The sequence below is a fragment of the Rutilus rutilus genome, assembly GCF_951802725.1.
Source record: "Rutilus rutilus genome assembly, chromosome: 1".
NCBI classification, from domain to species: Eukaryota; Metazoa; Chordata; class Actinopteri; order Cypriniformes; family Leuciscidae; genus Rutilus; species Rutilus rutilus.
Window position 1 is genome coordinate 53,781,349 of NC_140209.1, and position 20,610 is coordinate 53,801,958.

The following is a 20,610-nucleotide window of genomic DNA, read 5'->3' on the forward strand; positions in this document are numbered from 1 at the left end:
AAGGCGACGGGGAAAGTTGTTTTACACTTGTTATTAAATACATGGCGAGTGATCATAGGGTCGAGAGATCCATTAACTTGTCAGCGGAAAAACTGTGAACGCATCGATTGTTTATTAGTCAAAGGGCCGTGGGAATTTCATAGGATTGAGAACAAACTCCCAGTCCTTAAAAGCCTCGGAGGGAGCAAACAGCTGCCATAGTTTACACTACAAGAGTACATCTCTGTTTACTTACCAATTACAAGAAAAAAAAAAAAGAAAAAAAAAAGTCTCTCTCTCTCTTAGAGGTTTATATTCGGTTTATAAAAGGATACAAATAAAAGGATAGTTCACCCAAAAATTTACATTTGGACTATTTCCTCACTCCCATGTTGTTCCAAACACATTATCTGTTATTTTCCATGAAACACAAAGATAACTTTGAAGAATCTTTAAGCAGCTTTTTTTCATACAACAATTTATAGTGACCACATCTGTTGAGCTCCAAAAAATTGACAAAAAAACGTTAATAATAAAAAATAAAATATAAACTTGCAATTGTGAGAGAGAAAAAGTCACATATACATATATATATATATATATTATTTTTTTTTTTTAATATATATATATATATATATATATATTTATATATTTATATATTTATTTTAATCAAGGTAATCATGACTTCTTACAATTCTGACTTTTTCTCTCTATCATAATTGCGAGTTTACATCTGGGTCATTCCATGTCAACTCAACCAGAGGTCCCCAGCTAAAAATGTATTTTGATATATATTTTTTTTTCTGGTGAAAGAAATACATAAATTAAGAAGAAAGCCAAAATATTAAAATGTCAATTAATATTTGTCAAATGTCAACAAAGTAATCCACTATGTTGTCGAGGGGATCAAAATGACAATTTTCACCTGAGATTTGGAGCCAAATTACAGGGGGGTAAAAATGATTTTAGAAAGATGACAGCATAATTATTTTATTTTTACACAGAGACTGCTAGGTCTATTAGTAAAATATGTTTACTTTAGCAATCTTTGTTGTATTATATGCCAATGGTGACAGTTCAAAAATGGGAAAAAGCACTTCTTGTGTTTTTTTTTGCCTGAAGTTTGCATGTCTGAAACTCAAGAAGTATTAAAGACAACCTTAATATCCTTTTAGATTTTGGCTCTTAAACCTTTCTTTTGGTATCTTCATTTTAAAGCCCCTATAGGGTTAAGATTTGCATGCCTGTAACTCTAAAAGTATTAAAGATATCTTAATTTCCTTCTAGATTCTAATGTTCTTTTGGGATAGTGGGATATCAGTGCAGTAACATTACAAATGTAAATCAAAAACATTTTGACCACTGAAAATGTGTACAATTGACCAATTTACTCATGGAGCTGCATTAAGATCTCCATATCTCTGTGATTGATCCATATTGGGCCTTTAAAATGAAGTTAGGCTATCTAAAGAAGTGTTTGATAAGAACCGCAATCTAAAAGGATATCAAGATATATTTAATACTTCTGCAGTTACAGACATAAAAACCTTTTTTTTCCCCATTTTTTAACTGTCACCATATAATACAACAAATATTGCTAGAGTAAACCGATATGCTTAATAGACCAACCAATCTCTGTGTAAAAATGTTAATAATTATGATGCCATCTTTCTGAAATCATTTTTACCCCCCTGTAATTTGGCTCCAAATCTCAGGTGAAAATTGTCATTTTGATCCCCTCGACAAAATTGTGAATGTAAACTCGCAATTGTGAGAGAAAAAAAAGTTAGGCCATATTCTCTATTGTTTCGCAGAAGAAAATAAAACTGCATTGGAACAGAGTAAATAATGAGAAAATTGTGAAAATCATTGAAACAGCCCCATCATTTTCTAAATTTAGCCACCTTTTTCCTACGCCCCATGATGCTTTGCTCGACTTATAGGAGTAACTTCCGTTAAAGGGATCGTTCGCCCAAAAATGATATTTAGCCCATGATTTACTCACCCTCAAGCCGTTCGAGATGCATATGTCAATCTTTTTTCAGACGAACACATTTTCAGTTATTTTAGAAAATGTCTTAGATCTTTCAGTGGTTATAGTGTGAAGCAATGGGGTCCACCTCCTCCAAGTCCCAAAATGTGCATGCATCCTCCACAAAAGTAATCCATCCGGCTCCAGGGGGATAAACGAAGGCCTTCTGAGGGTAATCCGTGCGGTTTTGTCGTAAACAAAAACTTTATAAACGAAAATAACTGGCTTCCGGTCGCGGTCGACGCGCGTTCACGGAGATGGATGCTGGCATATGACGTAGGACGTAGCGTTGGAAGCGTCGTGACGTAGAACGAACGTAGAGTTTTGTTTTGCTCTGCTCTCTGGCTGCGCTGTCACGTTCGTTCTACGTCACAACGCTTCCTACGCTACGTCCTATGTCATACGCCAGCATCCATCTCCGTGAACGCGCGTCGACCGCGACCGGAAGCCAGTTATTTTCGTTAATAAAGTTTTAAATATGTATATTTTTACGACAAAACCGCACGGATTACCCTCAGAAGGCCTTCGTTTATCCCCCTGGAGCCGGATGGATTACTTTTGTGGAGGATGCATGCACATTTTGGGACTTGGAGGAGGTGGACCCCATTGCTTCACACTATAACCACTGAAAGATCTAAGACATTTTCTAAAATAACTGAAAATGTGTTCGTCTGAAAAAAGATTGACATATGCATCTCGAACGGCTTGAGGGTGAGTAAATCATGGGCTAAATATCATTTTTGGGCGAACGATCCCTTTAAACTAAACAATCAGTGAAAGGTTCGCTCTATGAACGCAATAAGCGTTTTGGATGCAATGAGATGACATTATTCTACTCACCCTTCAACCACCATCGAACATTAAAAGGAAACTTAAGTGTAAAAGCACTAACAACAATGAATACCCCAAAAGATTGATTATTTCCACAGCAATAATACAGACATTTTAAATATCACTGTAGTAATATATGTTTCTATTATGTAAAACTATTTAAACTTAATTAAAAATGTTCAATAAATGGAACATGGAGTAATATTGATATTTTTTATATTGAGTAAATAATATTTCAGTGATTTCCATCATTTTGACAGACAATAAATATTGTATTTACCTGCTTTGGAAACATTCCAGTAAACCCTGCTAATAGAGATTAGAAGTGAAAAGGAAGACAATTACATCCGTGCAAAAAAATGTATAAAAAATAATAAAAACACCTGGAAAGAGACGTGAGGGTTGAAAACGAGATTCTTAGTGCATTCCAGTGAATTATTCATGTGACATATCATAATTTAAATCAGGAGAACAGACCACAAAATGCGCAGTATATGTTATTTTTTTCATTCTGTTACAGCGGAACACAAAGAGGAAAAAAAGAAAATAACCAGGAGGAAAAGAATGCAGTGAATGAAAAGAGCTCTTGCCACAGGCATTCTTGTTATATCACGTCACATTAAAATACCAAGCGTTACGTTACTCTCCTGACGTCTGCAAATAGAACATGAAGGACATTTTACAGCTCATTTAGTCAAACTGACAGATAAGGATTATTTGTAGATTTGCAATGATTTGTTTCAGTCTTTTTTAAGTGGAACTTCCCCAAACCGGAAGTGCCTCCAATAATAGTAGGCTTGGTAGGAAAAATATGGATAGGCGAAAGGCAAAAGTGGACGTTTTGAAAAATGTTAACGCTGCTCTTTCCCCTTATAATGAATGCAGAGGGTGACAGGATTCAAAAAATAAATAAATACAAGCTAAGAAAATCTTTCCAAATTCAAACCTGGCACATCCCAATCAATTAGGGCTGCACGATTAATCGTAATTTCCATGTAATCGCACTTTGGCTGCGATTAGCCTATTTTTTATGCGCAGCTTGTCACTGATGTACGGCTCTGTAGACGCTGCTCCATCTGAAAGCACTGTGAGTTTGAGTCACTTATAACGTGCATTTGAAAAAGCAACACGCGTCAAACATCTTTCCAAAAATGAGAAGCATTTATGAACCTCTTGTCCAACAAAAGACGACATTCAAGAACGTGCATTTACTCCAAACTCACTTCATAATGACAGCTGAGCTCATCCTTCTGTGTGATGATGTGCCTTCTTACACAGAATAAGGCAGTCGTGTATTTATAAGTCATGTTTAATCAAAACGTTTCAATCTTCTGTTTATTCAGCTACAGCGATAGGGATTTCCTGGAATGATCAGGGGGGGTAATCCAGCACCCGGAAAGCGTACCATCCCCCGAGGGCCGCCATTGGCTAACAAGCCATCACCTGCTGTTAGCATCCCATTGACTCCCGTTCATTTTGGCGTCACTTTGACAGCGAATAACTTTACATCTGAGGCGTTTGAAGACTCTATTTGTCCATTGTTTATTTCTAAAGAAACACGACAATGTATAAAAGGCTCCATTACCTTGTATCTTACGTTATGGCCCCGTAGAAGCAGTTTTTGTAAAAATAGGCTAACGACTGCGTCATAACCACGCGACTGTCTGGAAATTGCCGTATAGACAGGAGGAGAAGCTCGCAGGCAATCGGGGGGACGTGGAGGCATAAAGTCTGATAACGTCAAGGGAGAAGCCCATAGAGAGTCATGACGTTGCTCCTGCTCCTAGCTCATGGACAGCTCCTACTCACGCTCTCCGTCTCTGCAAGATTCGGAAGGGAATGATTCAGATTTCTCTTGGCACAGCTACTAGAAGACTTACAACTGTCAGGCAGGCTGCTCACGTCACATCTACGTCGTCAAGCTCAGTTTGAGTCTGCGCAGTACGCTCAGCCATCAGGAAGTGAGTGCTTCTAATCTGCTTCACTTTTCTCCGTTGAAGTCTATGGGGTCCCTGTGTCCATTTCTTTTACCGTCTATGGGAATGATGCGCATTATTGTACTTCTGCGGCGGGGGATATTTATCGTGTTTGCATGATAGCGCCCTCTGGTGTTCAAATGGGGCAGTATTTACTACCAATCAGCCGCACTCCACTGACAAGCTGCGCATAAAATGATCGCAGCCTTTGCCAAATCGCGTGCGGTTTTATCGCGATTAATCGTGCAGCCCTACTTCTTACACAGAATAACGCAGTCGTGTGTTTATTAGTCATGTTTAATTCAATCTTCTGTTTATTTAGCAACAGCGATACAGATTTCCTGGAATGATGTGCGTTATCGTACTGAGCAACCACTGGCGTTCTGATGGAGCAGCATTTACTATCGATCAGTCGCACTGCACTGATAAACTGAAATATATTGGCTGAATCCCAATTCTCTGTCTTACCCCTTCCCCTTCCCCTTCCCCCTCCCCCTTCCCCCTTCCCCTTAGTTTTGCACGTTCACGTGAGAGTAAGGGCTATCCCAATTCTCATTTTGATCTAGGGGTAGGGCTAAGGGGAAGGGGTAGATACCCCTTAAAACCAAGAATTTTCGCGAGCTTACTTGAAACCAAGGGGTACCCAGAATGCACTGCGCAACCGGCAACAATGGTGGACATACCATCAAGAGAGTCCCATAATGTAAGTATTTTCGGCTTAAATGATTGATTGAAAAATTATGACAGTCTTGTTTTGTGCTCTACACAGTCATGTACATATATATTTGCAACCATGTTGTTAATTGAAATGTTTTTAAAAATCGCTAGTCTGCTACGCTAGGCTATGCTAACGATACATTGCTGGTATGCACAATCAGTCCCGCATTTCTCAGACTAGCCTTGAATGGACTCCATGTCTACAGTTTTAACTAAACTATAAGCAGTGAATTTTCTTTTCCCCGGACATGTCTGGCCAGGATTTCGAGATCGCCCAAAATGTCCGGGATTCAGCTTTTGCTTTCTACAGTCGCCATTCATTATGTGTACATTATTTGACACTGACACGTATGTGCCAGCTTTGCAGGTCATGCATTCAGCTTCAAACGGATCCCGACTGATACGAAAACACAGGAATTTAAGCAATGCTAAAACGCACATAAACCGATCACTTGTTTAGCGTTCATGTAAGTTAAACACTACATTCAGATTCACCGATTTGAATGAATTCAGTCCGATTGAACCTTGTGCATGTAAACATAATGAATAGCGACGGCAGAAAGCAAAAGCCGAAAAAGAGGACGTTGCATGGTAACCCTGGAGACATCGATACGTGCTTTAACGTTACATATACTGTCCTGTATCACACAGGGACGCAGGAGGAAACCCGGCAGCTGATCCACTTTCGGGATGAAAACGAGCTGAAGTTTCTAAGATCAAAATATGATCCGATTTTTTTGCCTGTTATGTTTACTTTATTGGCCAATAAAGACAGATTTTTGTTAACAAAGAAAGTGTTTCTGAACATCAGTGACATTCAAAACAGTGATAACTGAAACAGATATACAAAACACCATGCGTGTGTATAAAAAATATTGGTAACGATGTATGATGATGTAACCAAGTGGTGTCTCATTTCATAGGGGTATGTTTTCACCCCTAGCACTTACCACTCGGTTTCGAGGGACAAGGGCTAGGGGTAAGACGAAGGGGTAGGGGTAGGGGTAGGGGAAGGGGTAAGACAGAGAATTGGGATTCAGCCTAAATAATATACTGTACCTCAAAAATGGTTGTACGGATTACTTTTGATACGTTTCTGGTGCTTTTTTGTCTTTTTGTGTTGTAAAGAAGGAAGAAATTCAAAAGGGATTTTAAATGACGACAGAATTTTCATTTTAGGCGAACTGTCCCTTTAAGAACTAGGCGAAATGAAAACCATAACAGCTCCTCTATTAGCACATTAGCCCCACAACAAGAACCTTTTATGGATTATTGATGAATATAACCAAATACATGCTCTCAATGTCTGTTTCTATCTGCGGTCTGTGTCTCTCACTGAATGACATGACAGAAACATTTTGTAGCACGTTGTTGCTAAGAAACTACCTTTCCAGATTTCCTACATGAAAAATACATCCTCTCAATCTCTCAAAAAACATAATTATATAAAGTTTGCTCCTGGTGATCTCTGATGAAATGAGTCCCCGAACAAATGAAATTGTACGCCTGTTGGGTATGATAATGCTTTCATCAAACAGATTTATGGGAAAGTAATATGCATATTGTAACTGAAACCTTTGCTTGTTTTTTTGTTCTCCAATATCAGGCATGGCACGTAGGATAAAAAAAAAATTAGGTTTTAAATTTAGTTTAGTTTCCCCTGCAATTGAGTGAACATGGTAACTATGTTTACGTCACTCTAAGTTGACTATTAGGGAGAGGAGTTAGAGACACTCCCATCACATTGTTTCACCTGTAAACTTGATGAGACATGCCCTTTCCCGTCACATGTCTCTTAATACACCCTGATCAACAGAGCTGGAGGGGTTTCCAATAAAGCACTACACCAATTCAAAGTAATCCCTCTTAGGAAGGAAATCATACTTTAGCCTGCGCAAATCTGTGCACAAAAATGTGATTTCTCTCGATTTCAACAATTAATTTATTACACAATACTGCATAACACAATTTAAAATAAAAATCAAGTACATATAGACAGATAGAGATAGTCAAGTCAAGTCAAGTCATCTTCATTTAGGCTATATAGCGCTTTTAACAATGCGATAGAAGAGAAGGTGTGTGGCTAAAGTTAGCAAAATAGCAGTTAGCAAAACCATTCCTGCAGCTTCTGCAGGAATTGTTTTGCTAACTGCTATTTTGCTAACTTCTCTTCTATTTTGCTAGACATAATCTCCATTTTTCCATATATTATATTCAACAGGCACTTTAATCCAGGAGGATTTTTAGTAAGTGCAAGCTTCACGTTTTGCCCAGGAATCAAAGCCACAACTTTGAGCTACATATTTAAAGGTAACTCCCGTGCCAAGTCCTTTTGTACTGAGGTTTGTTACCACCACAGAGACGCAAGAACACACGCAAGTACAATATCACCGCATGCTAACAATGCTTTAGAATTTGCATTAGCACACAGTAGGGGTCTGGCCTCAAACTGCACATAAGTGGCTTGACCTCACCTCACCTCACCTCACCCACACACACACACACACACAGAGGTGAGTGGACAGCAGTTATGTCACCCTCCAGCTGGCAAAGGTCTTGTCAGCCCTGCCGCTGGTACTCGCCTGGAGGCTGATGGGATTAGAGAGATCTGACCGAGTGTGGCACTGTCTGGATGACTGAGCCCTGGTGCTGAGAGTCTGACGCCAGGAGGATGAGTGATTGAGGGCCGGCTGTGACTCACAGGTGAGGCCTGTTTTTAAATCCATGGCAACTCCAGCAGGATCACAGCTATTGCTCACAGGTAGGGAGTGTTCTGTGTGCACAGTTGAGTAACAACAGAACACACACACACACACACACACACACGCACCCTGGTACACCCATGCGTTGAGTCACAAAAGAAATTTGAGAGAAAAGTCTGAATTATAAGATATAAACTCACAATTGTGTGAAAATCAGTCAGATTCGGGGGAAATAAACCTGGCAATTACCTTTTTTTTTATTTATTCCATGGCGGAAACAAAAAAACTGAATTAAGAGATGTAATCAATTCTAAGAAAAAAAACCTGAATTGCGAGATGTAAACTCAGAATTCCGAGGGAAAAAAAATCCAAATTGCGAGATTTAAACTCGGAATTCTGAGAGAAAAAGTCAAAATTGCGAGTTAATAACTTGTAATTTAGAGATACTCACACATTTGAGAATAAAAAAGTCGGAATTATAAGATATAAACTCGCAATTGTGAGAAAACAGTCCGAATTGTGAAATCTAAATGACATTTTTTTTTTAATATACCCAGGCAGAAACAAGCTTCTGTCTTTCCTGTGATACTTCAGCAGATGTTAAACATCCCACCACTTCCACTGATGTTTACCCCTCTTATCTGTCCCTCCCTCTCTCTCACTCACTCACATACATACATACACACTCATCAATACTACACTCCTTTTGAACTCAATCCGTGTTCTTTAGCTGGCCGACTTAACAAGCTATCTGAATAGGGGGTGGATTTGGACGAACGTTCCAGCCGAGCACCACCACTGAAAGACGCCAACACAGAACTGGCACTCAGCGATTCCCAGTTAAACGACAGACTACCCAAACGCAGATCACCAATAGACAGCTAGTGGTCTAATTCAAAGCCCTCCCGTGAGGCGTAACCCACTTTAGGTTTATGAAATGTAAATCTATACAGACTGACATAGTAAACTAGAACTTAAATATCTGTCAGACAGATGAAAATATTATGTGAATGGTGCTGTAAGCTAGTCTTCATAGTTAGGTTTCCATTGCTTTAAGAGTAACACCCCAGATACATCCGCTTGGCCTTGATCAACCAGAATAGTTTCTTTGTCCTCATTTTAGGTGTTGGACTTCAGGTGGCCTATTTAACAGGCTTAAGTATCTGATGAGAGCTGTAATCCTACTGGTGTGGCAAGTATTAACTTTTTTTTTTAAAGTTACAAACCTAAAACTGCCAAACAAACCTTTTGGGAATCTATGGAAACATTGACGAGACACACATTGACTGAACCTGTTGCAACACACACCAGCACGTCCCCCTCCCTGAACCACATATGCTGGAATGCCCGACAGAACACATGCCAATAAACATAACCAATGCAGGTTTTCTGGGGAAAAATGGAAATGCGTGAGAGGAGAGCAAAAAATTGATTCATTTACATTACATTATCAACTATGACCACTTAGCAAACACAGCTTAAATGTGACTGCATAACTGTGAAAAAAAAAGTAAATATTCATAATAAATATTATGTTTTTTATTGTTATGGTAATTGTGTTTTATATTATTTTAATGTGTTATTTGCATTTAAAACAAAATTATAGGCCTATGTATATTGTATTAGTCGTAAAAAGTTATATTGTCGTTTAGATAGATAGATAGATAGATAGATAGATAGATAGATAGATAGATAGATAGATAGATAGATAGATAGATAGATAGCCTTAAAAGTAAAAAAAAAAAGTAATCGGTAATCGGACATTTAAACCATTGTCGCAAAAAGTGATCTTCGATCACTAGATAGATAGATAAATAGGTGGGTGTGTAGGTGTGTTAGAGAGAGAGAGAGAGAGAGAGAGAGAGAGAGAGAGAGAGAGAGAGAGGTGGCAGATAAGTAAAGAACAATGCAAAATCACTTCTGTTCTCACGGTGAGCTTCATTTAAATGGCACTAGCGACACGAACGAGAAACTTGATCTCTCATCAAGTTCATTAATGATGGCAAATCTAACCATAAACCCACTCAAGACAACAATCTTATGCACTACAACGAACAACGACGATAACTCATACATAAAGCATCCACTTTCGTTACGCATGTATTCGCCTATTAGATCATCACCACCTGTGATCGATAAGTTGTTCCAACAGTTGGATCATTGCACTTTACCTTATAGACATTTTCCGTAATGCGGTGAACCTCGTCGGTGCGAGACATGGTGAAATCTTCAGTTAAAACCATAAACGGTGTTTTGCTGAACGTGATGTGTTATCCGAACAGTGTGTCTGTGTGATGAGGGTCAGCTGCGGATCTCTGCTCCGATCCACGGGAGTCTGATCTCAGCTCAACACTACCGTGCGGAGGCAACAGAGAGGGGGAGGGGCTTACAGAAGTAACCACGCCCCCATACTAGAAAACACTCACTGGGGGGCGTGGCTACGCTCACCTGCGCCTGCCGTGTCCCGGATGTGATTCCTCTAGAGCTCCCTGGACATTGATCTTTATTGTTTAACATGATTTCATTGTTTTATGTGTCAGGTTTGGCTATGAACAGTTCGAATATGAGAAACTGCAGAAAACAGGATCTTTTATTAGTTCTTTTCAGAGCAAATTCCTAACACACAGGGTAAGATAAATGTGTAAAGTTTGTTGGAAAGAAACCATTTAGATCGTATAGTACTTCTTCTGATTGTTTTTCCAAGTTTTCAATGGAAATACTTTACCAGTGAATATCCATGACTCTTCCACTCGTTTGTGATCACTGGAAAGTAGTTTTCAATAGATTGGCAAAAAAACAAACATATATATATATATATATATATACACACACACACACACACACACACACACACACACACACACACACATATATATATATATATACATACATACATACATACACACACATGTACACACATTATCAATGGCATGGAATCCAATTTTAAAACTGAAATACATAAAATAACACGCACAGATTCATATAATACTTCCATACATGAACAGAAGGTTTACATTACAAACACACACTAAGCCATCGGAAGAGGATTGTCAGTTTGAATCTGTCAGCAGAGATTTATTTCCTCTCAATTACTGATATTAAGAGCCCCCTGGTGGTCATATGATGCTAACACACCTCCAAGTGGCACAACCACGAAATCAATCTAGTTTACATTGTAGAATACACAGATTTTAACCCAAGCACTTAAAGGGTTTGCACTTTGCATACATGAAAAGGCTTTAAAAAAAATCACATTATTTAAACCGAATCTGTAAATGTGCTTTTATGGAAAAGTATTGAAATTTGCTATTTAAAAGTTCTCATTGCTCATAGTGTAAATCAAATGTGAACATACTAAAACATATAGGCTAAAACTAACACCCGTTTTAATAGAAGAACACATGTAGAAACTCACTGTAAACTATGTCATTTACATGCTTTTATCCAAAGCAACTTGATTTGTGCTTCTGTTCTTGTCACAACAGCATTTCTGTTCTACAGGGATTCCACGTCTTTGACCAATGATTAGAATCGTTTGTGAATACATTTTAATTCTCATGATTTACCGTAGGCTAAACTGGCCTTTTCATGACATTCATGACTTTTTCCAAGTCTGGAAATCCCCAAAAAGTCAAATCCCCCTGACATTCCCTGAAGTTTCCCATGATCGTGGGAAATGCTTCTGACGCGTGCCTATTAAATAATCCCACGAAAGCCTTCTTTTTCTCTCAATTATATTCCCCTAGCTCTTCCTTTCATTAAGACCAAAGCGAAGAGCCAGGTTGTAGGATCAAACATTACGCTGCCAGCATCTCTCGCTCCGGCTTGATTCGTCCCTCTTTTCTCTCTGCAAAGACAAAGAGCACAAAGAGAGTGACAGAAAGCCAAATAAAAAAAAAGCCATGTCATTCTTTCACACACTGCTGTGTTTGACAGTACTAAAACAACACCTGTCTCTCCCGTAGGCACCGCTGGCAATGGATCTGACGGTAATTCTGGGAGGGTTATGTCTTCTCCCTGGCCGGGACGGAGAGAGAGATAGAGAGGTGTTGGATCAGGGACCAGCGAGCGATGATGAAGACGGACGACAGGTAAAGATGCCCATACCTGAGTGATGGCCTCCAGCTCGGCTAACACAGCATCCTCATCCTCCAGCGTCAAACAACCCGCCAGCAGTTCATCAATTTGCTGTTAGGGAAGAAGTTTCGAGTAGCAGTTAGACATTCGAAGCAATAAAAACCAGGGAAGAGCAGTGTGCCCAATGTCCGAGGCTATAACAGCAGGAAGGGTGATGACGAGAAGCGAATTCAATATTTTATTCTGAATATAATCGTGATGTAATCAATACGCGCACAGTGGAGCAAAAAAAAAAAAAAAAAATTTTTTTATTTTAAACTCTTTTAAAACCATCTGTTCCGTTATACGAGCGTTCATGAGATGGACGTCGTGACACGTGATGTTGTGAAGTTGGCGTGAGAAGTGGCGATCCTTTGAACTTTCGTATATTGCTTCTCATGCAAACTGAACTTGTGAACTAAGACAGTAGGCCTGGAAGTGTAATATAGAGTTAAAAGAGTTTAAAATATTAGTATTTCTCTTAGACAACACCTATCTTTTTGCTTCAGAAGACGCTGCGGTTGCGTGGATTACGTCACGATCGCGTCAAGACACGCTTAAAAAGAACTAAATTCGCCTTTTTTGTAATAAATAAATTGGTGATTTGGTGGTTTTTAGTGGTTGTACATTACGACTCGAGAGTTTGGGGCCGGTAAAATTCTTATAGGTTTTTGAAAGAAGTAATATTGTGAAATATCATTTCAATTTAAAATGTTTTCTCTTTGAATATATTGTAAAATGTAATTTATTCCAGTGATGTAAAAGGTGAATTTTCAGCATCATTACTCCAGTCTTCAGTGTCACATGATCCTTCAGAAATCAGTCTAATATGCTGATTTGATGTTTTGACATTTCGTTAGCCTCATAGCATAATTGCCTAAGTAATATTTTTTTAAAAAAAGGACTTAGGCAAATATGCTATGAGGCTAACGATTTATTAAAAAGTGTTCTTGTGCGGTCTATCTATAATATAAATGTCACTTAGTTTGTTTGATTGTGTTGTGTAATGCAATGCCATGAGTGTCATAGATTTTGAAGTCTTGCTCTGAATGTGACGGTCATAACCTTCTGATACTCAATGGCCTCCTGCGTCTCCTCCAGTATTCTCTCCACCTCCTCAATTGACATGACCTGAGAAGATAAAAGATCAATCCGTGGCAAAAAAAAAATGACTTCAGTCAAATGTTCATAATAAACCAGTAAATGACTTCTGAAATATTCATAACATTATTGACCTTTCGCTATAACCTCCACCCCCATTTGGTTACGGTTGCTCACTGAGACAAGCAATGAAAAACACCCCACAGAAATGAATAGTGCAGTTTTCAGTAAAATGTGCTCATAAAGCAGTGAAAATTCTCATTTAAGCTGGAATTGTGTGAACAGAATCGGTTTTGATGTACCTAAAACACATGATGTGAGTGTGAACTTGCTCCACCTCTACTGCAATTTGAATCAATCAATACATAAAGTCTCGCTCAAAAGTTTGGGGTCAGTTTTTTGCATAATGCCAGCCTACGTTCTTCATTGACTGCCTGCGAACAATGTCTGCTTTGCCCCTCAAACACTGTAGTTGTAGCTGAGGCCTGGAAGAGTTTGGTTCGTGTTGTCAACGTGTCGAGAAGACGCTGTTTTCAGCGCTGCAAATCCATTTTGATGCACTTCTAATGGATGAGGACTCAAATTGATACGGTAAAACCGACGCCATTGTTGAAAGAAACAAACAAAAGAGCACAAATAACAAATGAAAGAGTTTTTTTGACATTGGGATACATATAAACCTATTGCAGGAGGTTTGCAAAACAAAAATTAGGAACCTTTAAAATAGCATAATGGGATTTGGTGAGCATAAGAGACTTCTTTCAAAAAATCTTACCAACCCCAAACTTTTGAACCGTTATTATATTATTAGACATTATTAATTTACTCTGTAGGAAATATACTGTTGGTGTTCTTACTCATGTTCTACATTTCGTAATCAAACACACAAATCCTCCAAAGACTTGTATTAGAAAACAGCAAAAGCTTGTCTGATAATATAATGTGCGGCAACAATTGCTAAGGTAGTCATGCTTTAAATATGGGATTTAGCAAAAAAGGCCTTTTTTTTTTTTTCTGTTGTTGATTTCGAGGGACTCTGGAGATTCATGTTACTATAGTCCAGGACAAAACAAAGACAAGTAAGCTCTGCTGTAATCTAAGAGTGTTAGGTTTAAGCCTTTAATCCCAGAACAATGAGCAACAGTTGCCAAAACATGCTGTTACGAACTACATCGCCCACTGCACAACACCAAAACAGACCGATGAACCCCCTTAGCTCCTAATAACAGCATTTAACGCGACTGATAAATGATTACTAAGCAGCTGCGGGTGCGTTTACTTGTTATAATATAGCAAATATGACAAAAATTCTTAATGGAATTTATTTTTAAAAATCAGAATAACTTCCCCTCCCTCTTGCAGCGACATCTCTTCTCTTCTCTGATGATGTGTTTACTGGCGTGAGGGCGGGGCAACCTGTCACTCACATGAGATCGACCAATAGCAAACCACAACCATCCAATCAATTCTCGATGGACAGAATCAAACCCCGCCCTACATTTTTTTTCTTGTTCAAGAAGCCGTTTCACTCGGATTTACGCCACAATAGAGAAAAAGAGACTATCGCAACTTCCATTTCATGCTGACTTTAAACTAGTTTCAGTCTATATAGAGACTTACCTCATGAATTTGCTTAAGACAGTCATTCCCAGCTTTTAAACCCTCGATGACCTTTACTTCAATCTGAGCAAATTCAATATCTTGAACCTGAATGAGGCATATTCAGAATGTAATTCATTATCGTACATCTCTTAAAGGGATATTTCACCGCTGGGAAGATGAATGTGTATTTAAATTGGGTCATTTATGTAGTAGAAATGTGAAATTATTTTAGAAGTTGGTGCCTTCTAGACTGAGAAAAGCCAGAAAATGTATTTTTGGCTCATGTGGATGAAAGACAACAACTCCCAGAATGCACTTGCTTCGCTGCCCTACGAGGCCACTCCCAAGCCACGCCTCCCGGTTACAGAGGGCAGTATCGGAAGAAATGATACAACTAGGCTACTAGTTGACTCGAAACTGAAAAGACGCCGTTTTATCGTGAGATCATGCTTGAAAACATGCGGAACGAGCTCCTACTACTGGCTGTAGTCTCGAGCCTCTGGCCAAAAAAACCTCCGATGACGCAAAATGACGACTTTTGCGTCATCTGAGTTTTTTTTTTCCAGACACACAATACAGAAATCTCTCGTCTCAGGGGGACATGAGGGAGGGGAGCACGGTCATTCGAAAATACTACCGGGTTTCTACTGATACAAAGCTTAAAGGGATAGTTCACTTTGAAATTAATTTTTGATATGTTTTAGCTTACCTCAAGGGCATCCAAGATGTAGGTGTCTTTGTTTCCGCAGTAGTTTCAATTTTGATATTTTTAGGTCAAACCGTTCTTGTCTGTCAGTCATATAATGCAGGTCGATGGTCACTGGCTCAAAACACAAGCACAGAGTCCAAATTAAAACAATTCCCCATCGTCCAAATGAAACAATTCCCCATCATAAGTACACATTGATGGCCTAAGACACGAAACGAGCGGTTTGTGTGAGAAAACGAACAGTATTTATATCGTTGTTATCTCTTGAAAACAGCACACGTCCAAATGATCTGACGGCGCGGGCGGGTATAGATATATATAATCGGTTTCGTTCCAATGAACTGCAGTAGCGAAGGCGACACTAGATGTCGCTTGGTATAGGGACATCTACTGTATGTATATATCTATACCCGCCCGCGCCGTCAGATCATTTGGACGTGTGCTGTTTCTCACACAAACCGCTCGTTTCGTGTCTTAGGCCATCAATGTGTACTTATGATGGGGAATTGTTTCATTTGGACGATGGGGAATTGTTTTAATTTGGACTCTGTGCTTGTGTTTTGAGCCAGTGACCATAGACCTGCATTATATGACTGACAGACATGAACGGTTTGACCTAAAAATATCAAAATTGAAACTACTGCGGAAACAAAGACATCTACATCTTGGATGCCCTTGAGGTAAGCTAAAACATATCAAAAATTAATTTCAAAGTGAACTATCCCTTTAATGCTAATCGGTGAAGTATCCCTTTAATTACTTTATGAAAGATTTCATTTAAATTAAATCAAAGGATTTAATACTTAAATATGAATAATTTCATGCCAACCCACCATGCGCTCCAGGTTGGCTATCTGGATCTCGGTCTTGTCCAGCAGGCGATCTTGGTAGCGTTTCTTTTTGAGCAGCAGAAGAGCTCGCCTGTGAAATGCATGAGTCACAAGTGTTAGTGAATCTGTTCAACCAAAACCACTTTGGCCATGTGGCACCGCGTCAGCACGATAAAGGCACCCCGCAATGCACGATGGGTGACTTTGGGTGATCGGACATCATGAATGGTTACATAATCTGAAATGTCTTACTCTTTCTTGCCATCCTTCAGGAGCAGTTTGGCCAGATGTCTCTCTTTCTCCAGCCGTAACGTGATTTTCCTCTGATATTGTTTCAGTTTATCTCTCTGCTGTTTCAGCTGCTGTGATCCAGTGACAGGACGTGATGTAGAAACATGACAGTTCACTTACAGAAGCACTTCTTATTCATAAAGGTGCCAGTTTCTCGACTTAGATGAATAAACAGACATGGATCTGCGTGCAACAGTGAGCACTGAAACACTGTTCCTGTGTGTTCTGCAGACTCCACTCAAACAGACATGGTCCAAACACAATATTCTAAGACTCGCATATATTTCTAGTATTGCTTCTGTAATTTTGACAATGCTGCTTGTTTTCTAACTTGTCTTAATAATAGAAACTGTGATTATTTGATATTGAATAAACAATAGTTATTGAGGAGGGAAAAATAAATGTTGAATTTATGCATTTTTAGCACTTTAAATATTATATAAAACATTTAATACATAAAAAAAAACATTAATAATTGAATTACTTTATTTTATTAATTTAAAAACGTAAGTCAGCCCCCTTAATTAGCTTATATTGTAAGTTTATATTTACATTTTAGTGTAGAATAGAATAGCCTATCAATTCTACAGTATATATTATTCTATTAAACATTGTTCTGTTTTCTACGCATTCTATAGTTCTATTCTATTTTGCTTAATACAATTCTGTTATATTTTATTCTAAAATATCGTGTTCTATAATCGATTCAATTCCATTTCATTCTATTCAATAAAAGATGTTCTATGTTATAGAACATAACAATGTTTGAGAATGGAGTTTGTTATAAAAATAGAGTAGAACACATTTTATGAATAGAATGAAATGGAATAGCATCAATTATAGAACATAATGTATTAGAATAAAATGCAAAAAGTGTAGAATACAGGTGAACAGAGCTGTACGCTATAGAATACAACAGAACAGGTGTAGAACAGAATAGAGCTGAACAGATCTGCATCGATTATAGAATAGTCAAACAACAGTATGTTATAGAACATAACAATGTTCGTGAATAGAGTTTGTTATAGAATAGAACAGTGTACAATATATTATAGAACAGAACAGTTTATTATAGAATAGAGTAGAACATTGTTTTACTCCATTCTATAATCGATGCAGATCTGTTCAGCTCTATTCTGTTCTACACCTGTTCTGTTGTATTCTATAGCATACAGCTCTGTTCACCTGTATTCTACACTTGTTGCATTTTATTCTAATACATTGTTATATAATTTATACTATTCCATTTAATTCTATTCAATAAAAGATGTTGTACTCTATTATATAAAAAAACCTCTATTCTCGAATATTGTTATATTCTAAAACAGACTGTGTTCTGTTTTACTCTATTCTAAAATCGATGCAGATCTGTTCTGCTCTATTCTATCTGTTCTACACCTGTATTCTATTACATACAGCTCTGTTAACCTGCATTCTACACTTGTTGCATTTCATTCTAATACATTATGTTCTATTATTGATACTATTCCATTTCATTCTATTAAATAAAATGTGTTCTTCTCTATTCTACAACAAACTCTATTCTCAAACATTATGTTCTATAACAGACCGTGTTCTATTTTACTCTATTCTACAATCGATGCAGATCTGTTCTGCTCTATTCTATCTGTTCTACACCTGTATTCTATTACATACAGCTCTGTTAACCTGCATTCTACACTTGTTGCATTTCATTCTAATACATTATGTTCTATTATTGATACTATTCCATTTCATTCTATTAAATAAAATGTGTTCTTCTCTATTCTACAACAAACTCTATTCTCAAACATTGTTCTATAACAGACCGTGTTCTATTTTACTCTATTCTACAATCGATGCTGATCTGTTCTGCTCTATTCTATCTGTTCTACACCTGTATTCTATTATATACAGCTCTGTTCACTGTATTCTACACTTGTTGCATTTTATTCTAATACATTATGTTCTACAATTGATACTATTCCATTTCATTCTATTCAATAAAAGTTGTTGTTCTACTCTATTCTTTAATAGACTGTGTTCTGTTGTAGTACTTTATTTTATAATAAACTGTGTTGTTCTACTAGACTCTTTTCTATTTAATCATCGACGCAGATTCTACTCTATTCTACAGACTGTGTTCTGTTGTGTTCTATATAACATACTCGTTTCTACAGACATTTATTCTGTGTTCTGTAAAGTAGGACAGCTGATCTAATCCTTTCTTTCGCAGTTCATGAACTCATTTCAGACGCACTACATTATAGTATGTTTACACGTGTATGCAACGACACAAACCCAACACAAGTGCGCGTGTGTGTGTGAGAGTGTGATGATGCTGATCGACTTGATTGATTGATCTTACCAATATCGCCCTGTCCTGCTCTGTCACTCGACTGGGGCGTCCCTGTCTGCCGAAAACATTTCCCATCGCGAATAAACCACCACATCCCCGCCTCTCTTCTAATATTACATCTCATCTGAAGTGCTAGCTGCTCTTTACTTCAAAACACATGGGAAAGATGTGTTCCGGTGTGTCAAGCGGTTTTTTTATTCAGCTGTTTCATATGGCTCTCTAAGCGCGTGTGTTGTGTTTATGGAGGCCCTCAGCTGCGCCCTCTAGCGTCTATGATGGGACTATTTGGCGCCCCCTTTCTTTCGCTTTGTACAGGTGTATGAATGACATTCATTCATTTATTCATTCATTCATTCATTTATATAGTTCAATTATATTTTTTTCTTCTGACCATAGTTGCCATAAAATCTCAGCACTTTTGATGAATGGCCACGCTATTTTTAATTTTATCATTTAATCTGAAGATCAACATTTGTGAGATTTAGTCAGCAGAAACGTTTTTGAGGTAAATTTATAAAAATAGTGATCTATGATATTGCATTATGTTGAATATTAAAGTTTTTGTGTGTGTGTGTGTGTGTCTCTGTTTGTTAATGGGGGATTTGTGGACACATCAATGTTTTATGACATATCTTCAATTAAAATATGGGCAATTCAATAAGTAAATAGGCTCATATTCCATGTATATGTCATTGAATAATTTTATCTTTCAGATAAATCTCTTTTACTGGGATTCTCCTTTGCCCGTCATCAGTTATTGAATTATTCAACTCAGTTGTCAAAATAAAATTGTATAATATTTGATTTAGTGTTTTACATTAATGACATAAATATTAATAAGAATATGCAATGCATAAGTGAATACACCCATGCTAAAGTTGACTAAAAAGAGGAATAAAAAATCATATTTTGGAAATTGAACTTAATGCCTTAATTTAAAAAATTAGGAAAAATCCAACCTTTAAAGACACCAATTTTCTTTGTGAATGAATAATGTATCGTAAATAAATAAATGTTCTTCCTTATAATACATGGTGCATAAGTGAGTACACCCCTATGTTAAATTCCCATAGAGGCAGGCAGATTTTTATTTGTAAGTATTTTTTTTTATTTTTTTTTTTATTTTAGGATACTATGCATCCTGATAAAGTTCCCTTGGCCTTTGGAATTAAAATAGCCCCACATCATCACATAGCATTCACCATACCTAGAGATTGGCATGGGGTACTTTCCATAAGATCATCTCTCAATGCAAATCAAACTAGCTTTTAGGCTAACTGAAATAAAACCATGCCAATCTCTAGGTATGGTGAAGGCTATGTGATGATGTGGGGCTATTTTAATTCCAAAGGCCAAGGGAACTTTATCAGGATGCATAGTATCCTA

General features: G+C 37.7%; 2 protein-coding genes across 12 annotated transcripts in view; both read right to left on the minus strand.

Moving 5' to 3' along the window:
- baiap2a (BAR/IMD domain containing adaptor protein 2a) overlaps positions 1 to 10,604 on the minus strand; it is a 102,284-nt gene extending 91,680 nt beyond the window's left edge. For 5 of the 7 annotated variants that reach the window (XR_014628586.1, XM_084418174.1, XM_084418172.1 and 2 more), the window contains exon 1: positions 10,409 to 10,592. Coding sequence is in view for 6 of the 7 variants with exons in the window: in XM_084418174.1 (XP_084274300.1) it covers positions 10,409 to 10,480 (72 nt within the window). In the remaining variant the exon portion in view is untranslated. Of the gene's footprint in view, positions 1 to 10,408 lie in introns of all 7 variants that reach the window. The other 2 variants (XM_084418169.1, XM_084418173.1) reach the window with 2 other exon arrangements.
- Positions 10,605 to 11,160: 556 nt separating this feature from the next.
- Positions 11,161 to 19,460, minus strand: chmp6a (charged multivesicular body protein 6a). 5 transcript variants are annotated; one of them, XM_084425767.1, is made up of 8 exons: positions 19,234 to 19,453; positions 16,848 to 16,954; positions 16,599 to 16,686; positions 15,075 to 15,161; positions 13,419 to 13,484; positions 12,345 to 12,425; positions 12,188 to 12,254; positions 11,161 to 12,084 (listed from the first exon to the last, which is right to left on the minus strand). In XM_084425767.1, the coding sequence occupies exons 1-8, from the start codon at positions 19,297 to 19,299 to the stop codon at positions 12,035 to 12,037; spliced, it is 612 nt and encodes a 203-aa protein (XP_084281893.1). In that variant the 5' UTR covers positions 19,300 to 19,453; the 3' UTR covers positions 11,161 to 12,034. The 5 variants fall into 5 exon arrangements, with proteins under 5 accessions (XP_084281893.1, XP_084281892.1, XP_084281890.1 ...); XM_084425766.1 differs by having other exon boundaries at positions 16,848 to 16,957; positions 19,234 to 19,451; XM_084425764.1 differs by having other exon boundaries at positions 12,188 to 12,425; positions 16,848 to 16,957.
- Positions 19,461 to 20,610: the final 1,150 nt, after the last annotated feature.

Coding starts and splice junctions, on each gene's coding strand:
- chmp6a (XM_084425764.1), bottom strand. CDS start 19,299: ATGGGAAATGTTTTCGGCAGACAGGGACGCCCCAGTCGAGTGACAGAG. Junction 16,687..16,847: donor CTGAAGGATGGCAAGAAAGA/GTAAGACATTTC, acceptor TGCATTTCACAG/GCGAGCTCTTCTGCTGCTCA. Junction 12,085..12,187: donor GGTGCCTACGGGAGAGACAG/GTGTTGTTTTAG, acceptor TTGTCTTTGCAG/AGAGAAAAGAGGGACGAATC.